This window comes from Pelodiscus sinensis, chromosome 28, assembly GCF_049634645.1.
Source record: "Pelodiscus sinensis isolate JC-2024 chromosome 28, ASM4963464v1, whole genome shotgun sequence".
Lineage (NCBI taxonomy): Eukaryota > Metazoa > Chordata > Testudines > Trionychidae > Pelodiscus > Pelodiscus sinensis.
The window spans coordinates 5,290,877-5,308,242 of NC_134738.1; the positions used below are offsets into that span (position 1 = coordinate 5,290,877).

The following is a 17,366-nucleotide window of genomic DNA, read 5'->3' on the forward strand; positions in this document are numbered from 1 at the left end:
CCCCGTGGAGGGTGAGAGTGACGTGGGCAGGGCGTGTTTCGGCTGCCCCCTCCTGGAGGGGCTGAGCCGGAGTGGGCAGGAGCAGGGGCGCTGGACCCACTCTAGGGCTGGGCTCTGCCCTTCAGCGCCTGCCCCCAAAGTCTGGGTCCCCAGATCACAGAGGCCAGCTCTTGCCCCAGGAGGGCTGAGCCCCCCATATTCCCCCCCCCCTTCCCCAGCTTCTGCGCCTCCTATTCTAGCAGCCCCGGCCCCCAATGGATGTTCAGGGGGCGCCACAGGCCAGGGCCTGCGCGGGGCCACAGGATGGGGGGAGGCGGGGACCGAGCAAAGGGGCAAGAAGTGGGTAACACCCCCCGGCTTCGCAGCTTGGCCAGCCCCGCCCTGCCCGCAGCCCCTCCACCCGCACCGGGACGCTGGCGGGGCTGGGGCCCAGACACAGAGCCCTCTCGCTGGTTCCAAGCCGGGGGCAGGAGCCGGGCCCGGCTCGATTCCACTCGCCAGCACTTCGCAGTGACTCAGTTTCCCCACGTGCTCTGCCGAGCCCCCCGCACCAGGGGCCGACTCATCCAGGCTGGCACTGCCCAGCGCGAGCCCCACCCGCCTGTTCCTTGCCCTTAGCAGAGCCCTGGCCCGGGCCTGGCCGGGTTCCCGCTGCCCAGGCCAGGCGGCTGCTCTGCGCTCCAGGGGGCGTTTGGCGCAGGGTTCTTCTGTCACTGGCCCAGGGCCCCCCCCGCTAGGCGCTTCTGGGCTGAGCCCGGACCAGCAGCGGGCGAGCCCGGGGGAGGGATGGGTCAGCCCCAGGCTTGGACAAAGGCAGGAGCTGCCCGGCCTCTCCCCTCACGGGGAAGCTGCTGGCCGGCCTGCGTGGGCCCGTGGCTGGCTGCATCTCAGGGTGTTTCTGTCGTGGCTGCTGGGCTCAGCCAGCCCCTGGGGTTCCCTCAGGCTCCCTGGGACCCTGCCAGGGCTGCCCAGTGCCGCCCCCTCGCGGATTCCCTCGGGCTTGGACCGTGGGCACCTCTGTACCCGGCCCGGCCATGGGGCCCCGGGCAGCCCGCCTGTGTGTGTCTGTGTGAGCAAGCAGCGCTGCCCTCTGCAGGATAGGCCCCGAACTGCGTGCCTGGGTGGCACCAGCCCCATACTGCTGTCAGCGAGGGGGATTCTCTGTTAACTCAGGGCCTGAGCCTGGGTTTCTGAAGCAGGAGGCGGATCTGTTCTGCTGCCCTGGGGCAGGACACAGCTACTGACCCTGCGGCAGCTTGTGCACAACCATCACTTGGGGCGGGGCTCAACAGAAAGCTGGTTCGTGCTCAGTGGCCGAGGGGGGGCTCCAGGCTCTCCAGCCCAGCGTCACCCCACTGGGGGCGCTGAGGGGAGCGGGGCAGGAGGGCAAAGTGGGGGATTAGGGCCATGGGTCTGCACAGCACCTGGCACAAGGGGGCCAGCGCTCACTGGCTCCCCTGGTCACTCTGAACTCAGCCGGACCCTGCCTGGGCCTGGCTTCACTTGACTCGTTTATTCCCTGGCGTCTTTGCTTTCCGGCCCGGCCGGCTGAGCCAGGGTGGGCGCAGGCCGGGGTCGCCCCGCACCGTGACTCCAGCTGGAGCAGAGCCGGGTGGCGGGCAGATCCCACGCCAGCCCCCCGTGAGTCCTGTGCCCTGCCCCTGTGCACCTCCCCGGCCCGCCCACAGATGCCTGTCTGGCGGGGCTGGGCCGGGGGGACGCGCCCGCAAGCCGCTGCCCCCTCCCATCGGTCACCGGGTGCCAGGACGCGGGTTTACTGAACCTTTAATAAAAAGCAGGAGCATCCGACGGGGAGCGAGGACGAGGAGAAGGGGGGTCCCCAGGCCCCACCGGGCAGGGCTGATACCCAGTCTCTGCGCAAGCAAGGGGAGGTGGGCAGGAGCGATGGAGGCTGGCGATTGGCGCAGGACAGCCCGCCATGCCGCTCCATGGGGGACCTGGCGCTGCCTTCCCGGGAGGGGCCGGGCTGGCAGAGGGGGCCCTGCCTCTCCCCAGCGTCTGGCAAACTCCAGCCCAGAAGGGTGATAGAGATGCAGCCGTGTTAGTCTGGTCTTGCTGAAACAAAAGACAGGACTATCCAGCAGGGTAGCCTCAGCTGCGCAGGGCTTGGTGCCCGACCGGGGCCCCGCCGGGCGCCGCGGGTCCTGCCACCAGCCTAGCACAGCTGCATGGCCAGTGCACAGGGAAAAGAGGCCCGTCTGCATGGGCCTAGCGCCAGTCCCCAGGCCGTGGGGACGGCAGGGAAGAGACAGTGTATGGGGACAAGACAGGAAGTCAGACGGGGTATATGGGGATGGATAGCTCCATAGAAAGGTGTATGGGACAGACAGATGGGGGGTGGGGACATACAGGGGTGTATGGGGACAGACAGACAGGGGTGTATGGGGACAGACAGATGGGGGTGGGGACATACAGGGGCCATATGGGGACAGACAGACAGGGGTGTATGGGGACAGACAGATGGGGTGGGGACATACAGGGGCCATATGGGGACAGACAGACAGGGGTGTATGGGGACAGACAGATGGGGGTGGGGACATACAGGGGCCATATGGGGACAGACAGACAGGGGTGTATGGGGACAGACAGATGGGGGTGGGGACATACAGGGGCCATATGGGGACAGACAGACAGGGGTGTATGGGGACAGACAGATGGGGGTGGGGACATACAGGGGCCGTACGGGGACAGACAGATCACTCGGCTCTGGGTCTCTAGAGGGCTGGTGATGGTCACAAGTCCCACTTCGCTCCCCTTTGGCTGGGGCGGGTCTCCGGCCAAGGGGCCGGACGGGCACAGAGACTCTGCCCATTGTTGGGTGTCCGCTGCCCCATTGTTCTGCCCCTAAGCACTGGGGCTCAGGGGCCCATGCGGGCGCCCCCCGTGCATCCCCGGCTGCCCCTGCCCCGGTGGAGCTGCGTTGCCACGTGTCCGGTCCCGTGAAGCTGCGGTGCCCGGCTCGGCGCTCTCAGGCAATAAATAAAGCTCGGGCTGGCGGCCGGGCCCGGCCGGGTCCTGTGGGCAGCTCCCAGCACAGCTACAGGTGGTCGTAGGCGGCGGTGGGGGGCGCGGGGGCCCTCGAGGCTGAGCTGTAATAATACGGAGAACCTGGGCAGGACCAAGCGTGCCCGTCAGAGGGGGGCACCAGCCAGAGTTAACCATCCCACTGGGCACCACGGGGTCACCTGCACCGAGAACTCCTCCCCCACCGGCTGCAAAGGGCAGGAAGCGGCCAGGGACGGGTGGGTCCAATGGGCAAGGCAGCTGGAGACGATGTCAGGGACCTGGGCTCTACCACCCACTGGCTGGGGGCCTTAGGCAAGGCAGTGCCCTGCTCAGTGCCTCAGTTTCCCCTCACTTCCTTCGTTGACATAGAATGGGAGTTCTTTGGAACAGGAGCTGTCCCATGGGGGGAGGGGCAGCGGGAATCAGCCTGATGGGGCCCTGATCTCGGTGGGAGTCTGGGCAAGTCCCTTCTGCCCGCCCCTCCATGCAATGGAGCCCCCACCCCCGTCCCACGCCAGGCACTCACTCAGCAGGCTGGAGTTGGGGAAGCGCCAGGCCTCTCCGTAGGTGGCATAGGGGGAATGGCTGTAGGCGTTCGCAGAGTAGTCACTGCCTGCTGGGGACACAACCAGCCATCAGCGCCCACATCGCTCACCCCCTCAGTCCCCCAAGCCCCAGCCCCATATCAGATACCCTGGTGAGGGGCCAAGGACAGACAGACATATTCAATAGATAGACAGATAGAGGAGGGCTACGTCTAGACTGGCATGATTTTCCGTTAAAAGCATTTTCGGAAAAGAGCATCTAGATTGGCACAGACGCGTTTCCGCAAAAGCACTTTTTGCAGAAAAGCGTCCGTGGCCAATCTAGACGCGCTTTTCCGCAAAAAAGCCCCAATCGCCATTTTCGCAATCGGGGCTTTTTTGTGGAAAACAAATCTGAGCTGTCTACACTGGCCCTTTTGCGCAAAAGTTTTGTGCAAAAGGGACTTTTGCCCGAACGGGAGCAGAATAGTGATAGAAATGGAGCCGTGTTAGTCTGGTGTAGCTGAAACAAAATACAGGACTATGTAGCACTTTAATGAACTGTCATTCATGCTAAAATTCAACACTCTCCGCGGGGGGCTCAACAAAGACACCAACTACTGTGGCGTAGTGGGGGTAACTTGCAAGGGCTGTGGCGACCTCTGCTGTCTGTAGCAGGACCCAGCAGGGAAAAAGGTGAGTCATTATGCAAAGGGGGCTCCAAACCTGTCTGACCAGCTACCCCCCATGGGGAGAAACAAAGGAAGGTGGATGCTGCCCCTGGCTGGGGGGGCAGGGCTGGAAGAGAGTTAGTTTCTGTCTGGGAGCATGGAGGAAGCAGCCTCAGCAACAGAGACCCCCCCATATCAAGGGGGGCTGAGGCATCCTAGGCCTGCCCTGTAACCTGATGACATCTGTGCTGTGCTGTATCCTGGAGAAGCAATAAACTCCCCCTATTCTACTGGCTGGTGGAGTCTGTTTGTGCCATTTCGGGGGTGCAGGAGGCGGGGGAACCCCAACGTGTCGTCACAACTACCTTACCCATTACAAAGATAGCTTCCCCTATTATCACCTCTAATACCATTAGCTCACAGACATCTACCTTTCCCCACCTCTAATACCATTAACTCACAGACATTTACCTTCCTTCCCCCCGCCCCTGCATCCCCCTCCTGTTCTGCAATGTGATTTGTCCTTTTCATATTTGTTCATTTTTTTAATTGTACCCTTTGGTATATATGGTTGTGACTATTTTCTTCCACTATTTGATCTGAGGAAGTGGGTCTGGCCCACGAAAGCTCATCACCTAATAAACCATCTTGTTAGTCTTTAAATTGGGAGCAGAATAGTATTTCCGCAAGAAGCACTGATTTCTTACAGTAGGAAGTCAGTGCTTTTGCGGAAATTCAAGCAGCCAGTGTAGACAGCTGGCAAGTTTTTCCGGAAAAGCGATTGATTTTCCGGAAAAACTGGCCAGTCTAGACACAGCCAAGATGTATGGGAAGAGAGAGAGAGGTGTATGGGAATAGATAGATTAGATGGGGCTAGAAAGACAGACGACAGAAGGGTGTATGGGGATAGATTGACAGAAGGGTGGCTGGGGACAGACAGAGGTTGGAGATAGACAGACAGACGGATCCGGGGCTGTGGGGATAGACAGACAGACGACAGAGGGGTGGCTGGGGATAGGCAGAGGGGGGTATAGACAGACGGATCCGGGGCTGTGGGGATAGACACACAGACGACAGAGGGGTGGCTGGGGATAGGCAGAGGGGGGTATAGACAGACGGATCCGGGGCTGTGGGGATAGACACACAGACGACAGAGGGGTGGCTGGGGATAGGCAGAGGGGGGTATAGACAGACGGATCCGGGGCTGTGGGGATAGACAGACAGACGACAGAGGGGTGGCTGTGGATAGGCAGAGGGGGGTATAGACAGACAGATCCGGGGCTGTGGGGACAGACCAGAGAGGGGCAGCCAGTGGCCCATGGGGGTCTGTGGGTGCCCACGCGCAGGGTGGCCAGGTCTGCTGGTGTCCCTTGTGTGGATTTCCCTGCTGATATTCCAGATGCGACGCCCACGAGGCCCGGGCCCGGGAAGGGAGGGGCGGGCTAATTGCCCCCGGCGCTCCCTCTGCAGCCTGTCCCAGCTGCCTCTGTGCAGGTGGCACCCCCAGGCTCTAGGCACACGAGCGCAGGGAGCAGAGCCCCCCGCCGGGATCCGCCCAGGTCCCTCGGACCGCGCCACCCCTGTGCCCTGCTCGCTGGCCGAGCTGCCCGTGGCTGGAGGCGGGTGGACGCAGGGGTCCGTGCCCGGCGGGCAGGGCTGCAGGTGGCGTTAGCAGCGGGCGGCGGCTGGGTGCCAGGGCTGCGGGAGGCGCCCCAGCTCACACTGTCTAGCCCAGCTCCCCCGCCCGCCCGCTGCCATCTCATTTCACGCTCCAGGAGAGGGCCGGGGGGCCGGGCCCAGCTCTGGATTCTCAACGCCGCATTAAGCACATCTCCAGGGTAACAGCCACCCGCCAGTTCAGCATGTTCCCGGCAGCTACCTGGGCCACGGCCCACGGCCCACGCCGATTAACCCTTCCAGGCACGAGCCGCTGCAGCGCTGGGCGGATGGGGCAGTGTGGCCAGGGCAGTCTGGGCTTCCCCCTTGGGGATTAGCACAGGGCTGCTCCCGACCCGGGCCCCCTCGCCTCCCCCCACCACAGCTCCTGCAGGACCCGGAGCCAAACCTCACAGCTAGACCTGATGGGGGAAGGGACCCTGGGTTTGGGTTCAGCCCATTACAGACAAGGCAGCTGCAAAACTCATCTGGGACAGAAACCAGGCGTCCCGGCTCTCAGCCCCTCCCCTGCTCTAACCACTAGACCCCACTCCCCTCTACAGGCTGGGAACAAACCCCAGGAGTCCTGGCTCTCAGCCCCTCCCCTGCTCTAACCACTAGACCCCACTCCCCTCTACAGGCTGGGAACAAATCCCAGGAGTCCTGGCTCTCAGCCCCTCCCCTGCTCTAACCACTAGACCCCACTCCCCTCTACAGGCTGGGAACAAATCCCAGGAGTCCTGGCTCTCAGCCCCTCCCCTACTCTAACCACTAGACCCCACTCCTCTCCACGGGTTGGGATAGAACCCAGGCGTCTTGGCTCTCACCTTCCCCCCCCCCACTCTAACCACTAGACCCCACTCCCCTCCATGGGCTGGGAACAGAACCCAGGTGTCCTGGCTCCTAACCCCCCCCACTCCAAACGCCGTATCTCTGAGCCCAGGCTGCCCCCAGCTTGGCTGTGGCCCCCATCAGCACCACCCTCCCCTTGGCAGCCCCCTGCTACCTACTCGGGCTTCCCCCACCCCAGCCAGCCTGCGGGTGGGCACAGGCCTTTAGCAGGACAGTTCCTGGCTGCCCAGCGCCCGCTCCCCCCCCCAGCCTTGGCCCTACCTGCCACCATGCCGGCGATGGCGGAGGAGGCGTAGCTGCCCTGCCCGCCGGTGGGGATGTGCGGGGGGTAGCCGGGCAGCGTGGAGCTGACCATCTCGCGCCCTGCAGGGGAGAAGGGCGAGCAGGTGAAAGGCAGGACACGCGTGGGGGGCAGCCCCGAAGGGAGCCCCAGCCCAGCTGCCCCCCGCCTGGGATCAGCCACGTAGAACAGCTACTCAGTGGGGGCTCTGCGGTCCCAATCCTTCCCCCGTCCTGGGGCTCCGCCCACCTAGCTGGGGCTCCGCCCACCTAGCTCCCCAGGGGATATAGCACCTCGCCAACCTCTGCCGGCCTCGTGATGTGTGTTTCTGCACTGGAGACTCCATCTCCATGTATCTCTCCATCTGCCTCCCCTCTCCCCCTATCTGAGCCCCCTGCCCGCCCGCCCCAGCCCCACGGGCTGGGCATCAACCCCTCCTGCCGGCGCGGGAGTGAAATGCGGCGGGGCGAGGCGGGCGGCACGTGGTGGGTGTGCCGTAACTCTGGTTTTGTGTTCACTGGGTTGCTTTGTAGTGTTGTGTGTGATTCTACTGTCCTGTGCTGTTCTGTGTGTGTGTGTGTGTGTGTGTGCGTGCCTCAGTTTCCCTGGGCACTGCAGCACTGTCTGGATGCGGAGGGGAGGGCTGGGCACCACTCTCTGTGCCTGTATGTTCAGCCTCCAGGTGACAACAGATAACACCTTGGAGAAGCAGGAGAAAGGAGGGGGCGGGGCTGCCTGGGGGGCTGGGGCCAGTGGCTGGGGGGTGAGTTAGTTTTGGGCTGGCTCAGGGAGAGGGGAGTCTGGCCGGCGAGGGGGCCGGGCAGGGCTCTGGGACCCCCCAGGCTGGGCTGTGCTGACGGCTCCTGGTTCCTGTGCCACCAAGTCTGGGCTACCTGGTGTCCATGGGAACCAATCAACCTTCTCTCCTACCTGCCGCCCGAGAGTCCCGTCTGGCTGCAGACGGGGTGCCGGCCCCGGGGACTCCCCCCAGCCCGTGACAACGGGGACGAGGGTCAGTGGCTGAAAGCTCCGGGCCGGGCTCCTATGGTCTGATGTGTATTATGGTAGCGCCTAGAAGCCTCAGCTGAGCCCAGGGCCCATCGTGCTGGGCACTGCCCACACCTCAGCTGAGATCATGGCCCGCCAGGCCGGGCACTGCCCAGACCCCGGCCAAGTTCAGGGCCCCGATGCACCAGGCACCGCAGTGACCCAGTCTAAACAGCCTCACAAAGGCTGATGATCCTCCTTGGACAGCTGGGGAAACTGAGGCACAGAGTGTGGCAGGGACTTACCCAAGATCCCCAGGGAGTCGGGGCAGGGCTGGACCTAGGACCCAGGTGCCCTGTGGCCCCCGCCCCTCCCCCCCAGTGCTGTGAGTGCCAGGCTGAGATGAGCGCCCAGTGCTCTGCCGAGGCGTGGCTCAGGTGCCCTCCGTGGCTCAGGTGCCCACCCTACCCGCTGCTTCACCTGCCCCCGCCAGGGCCCTGTTGACAGTGGCGCTGCCGCAAGCCGGGACTGCCGGGGAGGCTGGGGGGGCGGCTCTGAGATGCCACAGAGATCACGTCCTCAGCCTGTAGCTCTGTCACTAGCTTAGGCCAGTAGCCCTGCCCTGCCCCCGCCCCATTCCCAGCTCTGTGGGGTGCCCCATTGCCCACAATGCCCCTCCCCCAGCAGCTGCACAGCTGGCCTGTAACCTGAGCCCGTCACCCTCCAGTGGGCAATTTCCTCTCCCACAGCTGAAGGGGGAGGAGAGGGCAGGTCCCATGTTCTCCAGTGGGCCTGTTCTGCCCCAGCCCTCCCCTCCTCCCCAAGGACTGGGTCAGACCCCAGGACTGAGCCCCGATGGGCATGGGGAAAGGGAGCCCCGATTCCGATTCAGAGCCTGAAAAGTGCATGTGGCCAATGCTGTTAGCCTGTGGAACTCCTTGCCACTGGAGAGTACTGGAGCCACAAGGGCCCAGAGCAGAGGAGACATTGATGGTAAATGGGCCCAGCTAGGATCTAACCCCAAGGGTGAGAGCCAGTCATGGACCAATAGGTCAGGGAGAATCGTCCCTTGGGGGCAGATGACTCCGAACTTTCTACTGGGGGGGCAGCTCTGGCACCTCCCTGAGGCCAGGCAGCTGCCCCTTCCTGGGCCAGTCAAATCCCAGTTGCTGGAGAATCCCCATGGTCCAGGAGCAGTGTGGGGCTGTGGACACACAGCCAAGCGACTCTCTCTGCCCTGAGGCTGAGCAGGAGCATCATTAGCATGTCAGGCTGGGATCCAGGAGATGGGGGGCAGGGGGTGTCTGAGAGTCTGGGCAGAGCTTTTCCAGCCCAGCTGTCCACAGCCGGAGCTGGCAGCCCAGCAAAGGGCCAACTGAGGAAGGAGGGGAAGGGAAACCCTTTGATCTCAGGCCAAGGGGCGGGGCAGGCACTGGAGAAGGGCCCATGGGCTCTGGCCAGATGGGCTGAGGGATGGGCGGAGACAGAACCCCAGTGGCACTGGGGGCACCCCCCAGTCTCCCGAGGCCTGGTGTCTCCTCACCCCGCGCCAGCCCCAGCCTGCCCGAGGCCCCCAGCAGGGGGCGGTGCCGAGGGGCAGCCCTTACCTGGCCCGGCCGAGTAGGGCTGGGGGGTGGGCAGGCCCCGGCCGAGCGGCGTGGTGGAGGGGGTCAGCCCGGCTTTGCCGTCGTCCAGTGCACTGCTGAGCAGGGGCAGGGGATAGAGACTCTGGCCATGGGGGGGACAGAAAGGTCAGTGACCCTGGCGAGGCTCAGCACCCCCAGACCTCCTGAGACCCCCATGCTGCTCCCCAGGGACCCCCCCAATGCTGCCCCCTGCCCAGGGAACCCCCAAACTGCTTCCTGGGGACCCCCAATGCTGCTCCCACCAGAAACCCCCAAACTGCTTCCTGGGGACCCCCAATACAGCCTTCTGCCCCAGGAGCCCCCAATGCCGCTCCCCCCATGAGACTCCCCTCAATACCACTCCCCCGTTGGGCTCACCCCCAGCCCCTCTAGTGCTCACAACCCCCGCGCCGCCTGTGCCAGGTGTCCATGGGCACCTGCTCGCCCTTGGCGTGGCTGGGGGCGACGTAGGCCTCGGGGTAGTGCTGCCGCTCGAAGGGGCACTCCAGCGGCTCCAGGGGCGGCTGCCCAAAGGCCTCGGGGCGCAGGGGCTTGCGGGCAGCACTGGCACTGCTCTGGGCATCCATGCTGAGACGGCAGCTCTCCGGGTCGCCTGCAGGCAGAGCAGCCGTGAGACCCTGGCCTGGGCATGGCCACCTCCCTGCTCTCAGCCACAGGCATGACCCCACCCCCAGCCAGCCCCCTCTAGACAGGGGCATGGCCTGAGCCCCGACCCACCCCACCAATTCAAGGACACAGCCCACCCCAGTTATGGGCATGGCCCTGCCCCCCAGCCCTCCCTCCACTGCCAGCCACGGCTCGTCCACGCCTGGAGCGTCTGGGCACCACATAGCAGCAGGATGGCACCACGTGGGCATCACTGTCCCCTGGGGCCCTGGTCTGGGCAGGGGAACTGAGACCAGCCTGCGTGGGGCTGAAGTGGCTGCTCTAGGGCCACAGGGGAGCCGCCCAGGGCCCAGCCGGTCTCAGTGAGGGGCTGGGAGCAGCAGCCTGGCGAGGCCTCTGTGGCCGCCCCCCAGGGGCTGTGCCAGGCCCTCCCCCGTGGTATTGGCGGCCGGACCCCTCTGACCCACTCACCGTCGTCCATCTTCCTCTTGTCGCTGCCGGCCGGGGCCATGCCCAGCAGCCCACTGATGGAGTAGGTGGAGCCCAGCGAGTCCGACTGAGGTGACTCCGGTGGGGTCACGGCCGAGCTGGGGACTGAAAACACCCCCCCCCCCGGGTCAGCACCCCCGGAGCACAGAGCTGCATGGGCCCGTGAGCTCGTGGGAGGGGAGCAGGGTGAGAGGGGGGAGTCCCAACCCTGACGCCAGTTCGCTGTGTGACCCAGCCTGGCTCAGTGCCTCAGTTTACCTGTCGGGGGTGGGGTGGAATGGCACGGGATGGCCAGAAATGGAGGCATTTTCAAGTTTTTCAGCAGAAATTCAAATACTGAAAAGGGTCTGTTTGGCAAGGCTATTGCTGTGCATTCTGGGAGCTGTAGTGTGGGTGCCTCTTTTCCCCACCCCCACCCCTTTATAGGGCGGGTTGCCAGATGGTTTCAACAAAAATACCAGACACACTCAACATGACCTCACAATCGACATGACATCTCATTTAGAAAATCCCGGACAGTTCTATTGTCTCCATTTGTTTCCCGGACAGAACGCTCCAATCCTGGACTGTCTGGCTCAAAACCCGACACCTGGCAACCCTATTTATAGGCCAGGGTCCCAGGTGAGACTACATCTCCCATGATGCACCACAGGCGCTGGGCAGCTGAGAGTCACTGGCCACATTGCATCATGGGAGATGCAGCCACCTGGGCAGCCTGGCCCATAAGGGAGAACCGTGATTTTGGGAAATCAAACTGCGACTCCCATGAGGCACCCAGGCTGAAGTGCGCAGCCCCCACGGCCCGGCCGGCTGTGCCGATCTGGCGCTGGGCACACACAGGTGGATGCTAGAGCTGGGAGGACTATTAAACCCGCTGGGGAGGGGAAATGCAGATTCGGGGACACCACAATTCTGCTTCCTGGGGACCCCCAATGCTGCTCCCACCAGAAACCCCCAGACTGCTTCCTGGGGACCCCCAATACAGCCCCCTGCCGCAGGAGCCCCCAATGCTGCTCCCCCCATGGGACTCCCCTCAATACCACTCCCCCGTTGGGCTCACCCCCAGCCCACCTGCCTTTGCCTTTGAAGTGGCTATTTGGGGCGCTAACCATTCCGTGGGAAGAGACTTGGCGGTTAGTTTGGAAAGACTTTGTGTTGCAAAGTGGCCTGGACAGTCTCACGACTCCACCGTGGGCAAAAGGGCTCAAACCCAGAGCGAAGCATCTTCGCCGCCGCCTGCCGCGCCCGCATCCCCGCCCCGCCCAAAATAACATTTAAAAACTTTCAAAATTGCCAGAAATGTTTCTAAAATCTCCCTGAACTCGCCCTGCTCTGAATTCGGTTTGGCTCCAGGGACAGAGCGCGGCCCGGCCCCCGCCCAGAACTTACTCAGGTTGTGCCCGGGGCTCAGCGCCTTGGAGGCCACGCAGCTGTCCAGCGGCAGGTTGAACGGCTGCTGGACCTTGGTCCGGATGATTCTGAGGGGAGAAAGGGCCGCCAGGAAATGACACAGCCCTGAGGTCCGGGGTGAGAACCGGGCTGCTCCTCGGAGCCCGGCGGGACGGAATCCTGCGCTGGACCTCGGGGAGGGGTTCGAGCACAGACTGGGGCAGACTCATCCCGGGCCAGCGCTAGGTACAACTTCACTCCTGCTTTGCCCCTGGGGCAGCTCAAAGTACTTTAGCCCCATGTTCCGGGTGGGGAAACTGAGGCACAGAGAGGGGCAAGGGAGTCTCCCAAGTCTCAGGAGGGAGCAGGACTGAAGTGGTGCCCAGGCCTTGTAGGGTTTAAATGGGACCAAGGCCTAACTGCCCCCCCCCACCCGGGGCCTGTGTTGGGCATCTCCCTGCCCTTTCCACGGCATGGGGCAGGGCCCAGCTAAATGAGAATGGGGGTCCTGGATGGATGGGGCGGTCCCTGGGAGGGAACAGGCCTGGCTATGTCTAGGGGAGAGGGTGGGGGTCCCCAGGGCATGTCTCTCACCACCCCGACCTGTTAATGGAGCTGACACTGGGCACGGTGTCGCTGTCGCAGACGCCCTCGGCCAGCAGGCGGTCCCGGATCTCCCAGGCGAACATGGTGGGGTTCTGCCGCTTGTAGTCCCCGATTTTCTCCACCACCTTGGGGGTGGCCACCTTGGGCTTGGAGCCCCCGATGACGCCGGGCCGGATGCTGCCGGTCTCGTAGTACCTACTCCAATAGAGAAAGCGAGAGGGTTACCGGGTAAACCGAGGGAAGCAGACGGCGGGCACAGCTGGAGCACCAGAGCTGGGGGGAGTCTGGCAGCAAGACACTCCCTGCAAACGGAGCCGGGGCCGGCTCCTGGGGGCTCGTCTTGCAGCCCAGCCCTGGATGGCTCAGGGAGAAATAGCAGCAGGTTCCTCCCTGCACGGAGATCAGGGCATTCGGGGCGTCACAGTGTGTTAGCCCCAGATGGGGAAACTGAGGCACAGAGCGGGAGCAGGGTGTCCCCGAGTCTGGGATGGGGCATTTGTAAATAGTCAGGGGGTGCCAGGCTCAGGGAACTATGTCAGCTGTTACCCGGCCAGGCACGGCCTGGGACCTCCTGCTGTGCCCGTCACAGTGGTGTCCGGTGCCCCTCGGGGCCCGTGGCCTGGGGCTGGGTCAGTACGTAGTGCCAACAAATGGCCTTCCCCAGGCCGCCCCTTCCAAGCCTGCGCCAGCCCTGCCTGACCGTCCCCCGTAGGTAGCTCAGGCACAACCCCCTGCACACGGCAGGGCTGCCGGTCCCCGTGCGACCGCCTGGGCCAGCGGCAGCCAGAGCACACACAAAGGCCCGTGCTAAGCTGACAACTGGGGTGAAGATCCGCCGAACCCCTGGCACCTCCCCCTGAACCCCCACTGGCAGCAGGACCCACAGGCTCTCGGGGGGAGGGTTCCAACCACTCGGCACCAGCCAGCCAAACCTGCTGGGAGCCAAGCTCCAGGGTGGCACCACACTGCCATGGAGATCCACTGGGGACCAGGTTCTGCAGCAAGCCCCCCCCAAGAGTCCCAGCCAAGCTCAGACCCTGAGATCATGGTCAGCATTGGCAGAGGGGAAACTGAGGCAAGCAGAAATTCAGGTCCAGACCCAGGGCCACATGGCGTCCAGGGCAGAGCCTTCGGGGGCCGGAGAGCGCCCTTCCCACTTGACCAGCCTTTGTGTCACCTTAGCTCTGCCCACTGGGCCCTCGTTACCCTAGTTACTCGGGGGGAGGGGGGCGCCTGTGCCAGCCTGTCACAGAACCTGGCGCATCCCGCGGAGGGGACACTGCTGCCGTCTGATGGGAGCCAGGAGCGGCTGGCAGGGACGCTGCAGGCCCCACCCCATCTCCCGCCTCTGCGCTTACCTGCCCAGGATTTTGCTGACGCAGCCGTGGCTGACGCGCAGCTGGCGGGAGATGTCGCAGGGCCGCACGCCCTGGTGGGCCAGGTCCACAATGCGCTGCCTGACCACTTCCGGCAGGGGGCGGCCGTTCACAAAGGCCCCGCCCAGCTGGTTCAGCCCGCCGTGCCCTGCCAGGAGACAAAGCCCACCCGGGCGGCCTGGGGTTACGGGGGCCCGTACAGGCTCGGCCGCAGGGGATCGGGCCCCGGGGATGGTCTCTAGTCAGGGCTGGGCCGGCACCCACCGCGTCGCGCGATCTCCCAGCCTTGGGCCCCAGGGATCAATCAGACCCTTAGCAGCCGCCTGGAGCCACCGGCCACGGTGCCAGGGCCCACGAGCCCATCGTGCGATTGGCTGTTCCCTCCTAGCCCCGGCTCCAGGAGTCGCAGGTGGAGAATCTCCACTGGTGTCTGATTACAGAACAAGCACGTGGCTGTCCCTGTGGAAAACGTGACCCCCCTCCTCCACCGTGGCCCCATGGCGAGGAGCCTAGAAACAAGTACAAGTCCTTCCTTTTCCATTATTGTTTTAATCTCACGAGCCATTTAGCCTGGGCCTGGGCACGGGCACTAGAACGGCCCGCTCGTCCCCAGGGACGGCACAGGCATTGGCCTCTCCCCCCCAGCCTGGCCAGCCATATCTCTGCTCCGCGATCAGGCCCCCTTGTGCTAGGTGCTGCACAAACAAACCCAGATCTGAGCTGAGGTTGCTGGACAGAGCAGCTCTGAGGGAGACGGGTTTGCTTGAAATGGGAGACGGAAGCATAAGAACATAAGAACGGCCGTACTGGGTCAGACCAAAGGTCCATCTAGCCCAGTATCCTGTCTGCCGACAGTGGCCAGCACCACGTGCCCCAGAGAGGGTGGACCGAAGACAGTGATCAAGCGATTTGTCTCCTGCCATCCCTCTCCAGCCTCTGACAAACAGAGGCCAGGGACACCATTTTATCCCCTGGCAAATAGCCTTTTATGGACCTAACCTCCATGAAATTATCCAGCTTCTCTTTAAACTCTATTATAGTCCTAGCCTTCACAGCCTCCTCTGGCAAGGAGTTCCACAGGTTGACTACACGCTGTGTGAAGAAGAACTTTCTTTTATTAGTTTTAAACCTGCTACCCATTAATTTCATTTGGTGTCCTCTAGTTCTTCTATTTAGGGAACTAATAAATAATTTTTCTTTATCAGCCCTCTCCACACCACTCATGATTTTATAGACCTCTATCATATCCCCCCTCAGTCGCCTCTTTTCTAAACTGAAAAGTCCAAGTCGCTTTAACCTCTCCTCATATGGGACCCGTTCCAAACCCCTAATCATATTAGTTGCCCTTTTCTGAACCCTTTCCAAGGCCAAAATATCTTTTTTGAGGTGAGGAGACCACATCTGTACACAGTATTCAAGATGTGGGCGTACCATAGTTTTATACAGGGGCAGTAAGATATTCTGGGTCTTATTTTCTATCCCTTTCTTAATAATTCCTAGCAACCTATTTGCCTTTTTGACCACCGCTGCACACTGCGTGGAAGTTTTCAGAGAACTGTCCACAATAACTCCAAGATCTTTCCTGATTTGTCGTAGTCAAATTAGCCCCCATCATACTGTACGTATAGTTGGGTTATTTTTCCCAATGTGCATTACTTTACACTTATCCACATTAAATTTCATTTGCCATTTTGTTGCCCAATCACTCAGTTTGGTGAGATCTTCTTGGAGTCCCTCACAGTCTGCTTCTGTCTTGACTATCCTAAATAGTTTTGTATCATCTGCAAACTTTACTACCTCACTGCTTACCCCTTTCTCCAGATCATTTATGAATAAGTGGAAAAGGATTGGTCCCAGGACTGACCCTTGGGGGACACCACTAGTTACCCCTCTCCAATCTGAAAATTTACCATTTATTCCTACCCTTTGTTTCCTGTCTTTTAACCAGTTCTCAATCCAAGAAAGGACCTTCCCTCTTATCCCATGGCCATGTAATTTACACAAGAGCCTTTTGTGAGGGACCTTGTCAAAGGCTTTCTGAAAATCCAAGTATACTATATCTACTGGATCCCCCTTGTCCGCATATTTGTTAACCCCTTCAAAGAACTCGGGGGGTATGTCTACACTACCCCGCTAGTTCGAACTAGCGGGGTAATGTAGGCATACCGCACTTGCAAATGAAGCCCGGGATTTGAATTTCCCAGGCTTCATTTGCATAAGCGGGGAGCCGCCATTTTTAAAACCCCGCTGGTTCGAACCCCGTGCAGCGCGGCTACACGGGGCTCGAACTAGGTAGTTCGAACTAGGATTCCTATTCCGAACTACCGGTACACCTCGTGGAAATTCAAATCCCGGGCTTCATTTGCAAGTGCGGTATGCCTACATTACCCTCCTAGTTCGAACTAGGAGGGTAGTGTAGACATACCCTACCAGATTAGTAAGACAGGATTTCCCTTTACAGAAACCATGTTGACTTTTGTCCAAAAATTATGTTCTTCTACATGCTTCACAATTTTATTCTTTACTATTGTTTCGACTAATTTGCCCGGTACTGAAGTTAGACTTACCGGTCTGTAATTGCCAGGATCGCCTCTAGAGCCCTTTTTAAATATTGGTGTCATGTTGGCTACCTTCCAGTCATTAGGTACGGAAGCCAATTTAAAGGATAGGTTACAAACCACAGATAATAGCTCAGCAATTTCCCATTTTAGTTCTTTTAGAACCCTTGGATGAATGCCATCCGGTCCGGAGATTTGTTAACATTAAGTTTTTCTATTTGTTCCAAAACCTCCTCTAATGACACTTCAATCCGGGACAGTTCCTCAGATTCATCACCCACAAAGGACGGTGCAGATTCAGGAATCTCCCCAACGTCCTCAGCCGTGAAGACTGAAGCAAAGAAATCATTTAGTTTCTCCGCAATGGCTTTATTGTCCTTGATTGCTCCTTTTATAGCTCGATCATCTAGGGGACCCACAGGTTTTTTAGCAGGCTTCCTGCTTCTAATGTACTTAAAAAATATTTTGTTATTTCTTTTTGAGTTTTTGGCTAGCTGTTCCTCAAAATCTTTTTTTCTTTTCTTATTACATTTTTACACTTGATTTGACAGTGTTTATGTTCCTTTCTGTGCACTCCTAGACCTACGTGGCCTCAAACAACTTCTGATTCACCCGCTGTAGCTAAAGGCCAGAAATTACTTGGATTAAAACAAAGCAACAGGAAGCCCCAAACTCTCCTTCCTCGCCCAGGAGAGCAGC

The 17,366-nt window shown here is 61.1% G+C and overlaps 1 protein-coding gene across 4 annotated transcripts in view; it reads right to left on the reverse strand.

The window, feature by feature from the left end:
- Positions 1–1,768: 1,768 nt before the first annotated feature.
- Positions 1,769–17,366, reverse strand: part of PAX8 (paired box 8) — a 29,620-nt gene continuing 14,022 nt past the window's right edge. Inside the window, exons 3-11 of one of the 4 annotated variants that reach the window (XM_075911023.1) lie at positions 14,092–14,257; positions 12,731–12,928; positions 12,128–12,216; positions 10,721–10,843; positions 10,060–10,235; positions 9,605–9,725; positions 6,992–7,093; positions 3,554–3,640; positions 1,769–3,129 (exon numbers count right to left, since the gene is read on the reverse strand). In XM_075911023.1, coding sequence (XP_075767138.1) covers positions 3,059–3,129; positions 3,554–3,640; positions 6,992–7,093; positions 9,605–9,725; positions 10,060–10,235; positions 10,721–10,843; positions 12,128–12,216; positions 12,731–12,928; positions 14,092–14,257 — 1,133 coding nt within the window. In that variant the 3' untranslated portion in view covers positions 1,769–3,058. Of the gene's footprint in view, positions 3,130–3,553; positions 3,644–6,991; positions 7,094–9,604; positions 9,726–10,059; positions 10,236–10,720; positions 10,844–12,127; positions 12,217–12,730; positions 12,932–14,091; positions 14,258–17,366 lie in introns of all 4 variants that reach the window. The other 3 variants (XM_075911022.1, XM_075911021.1, XM_075911020.1) reach the window with 3 other exon arrangements.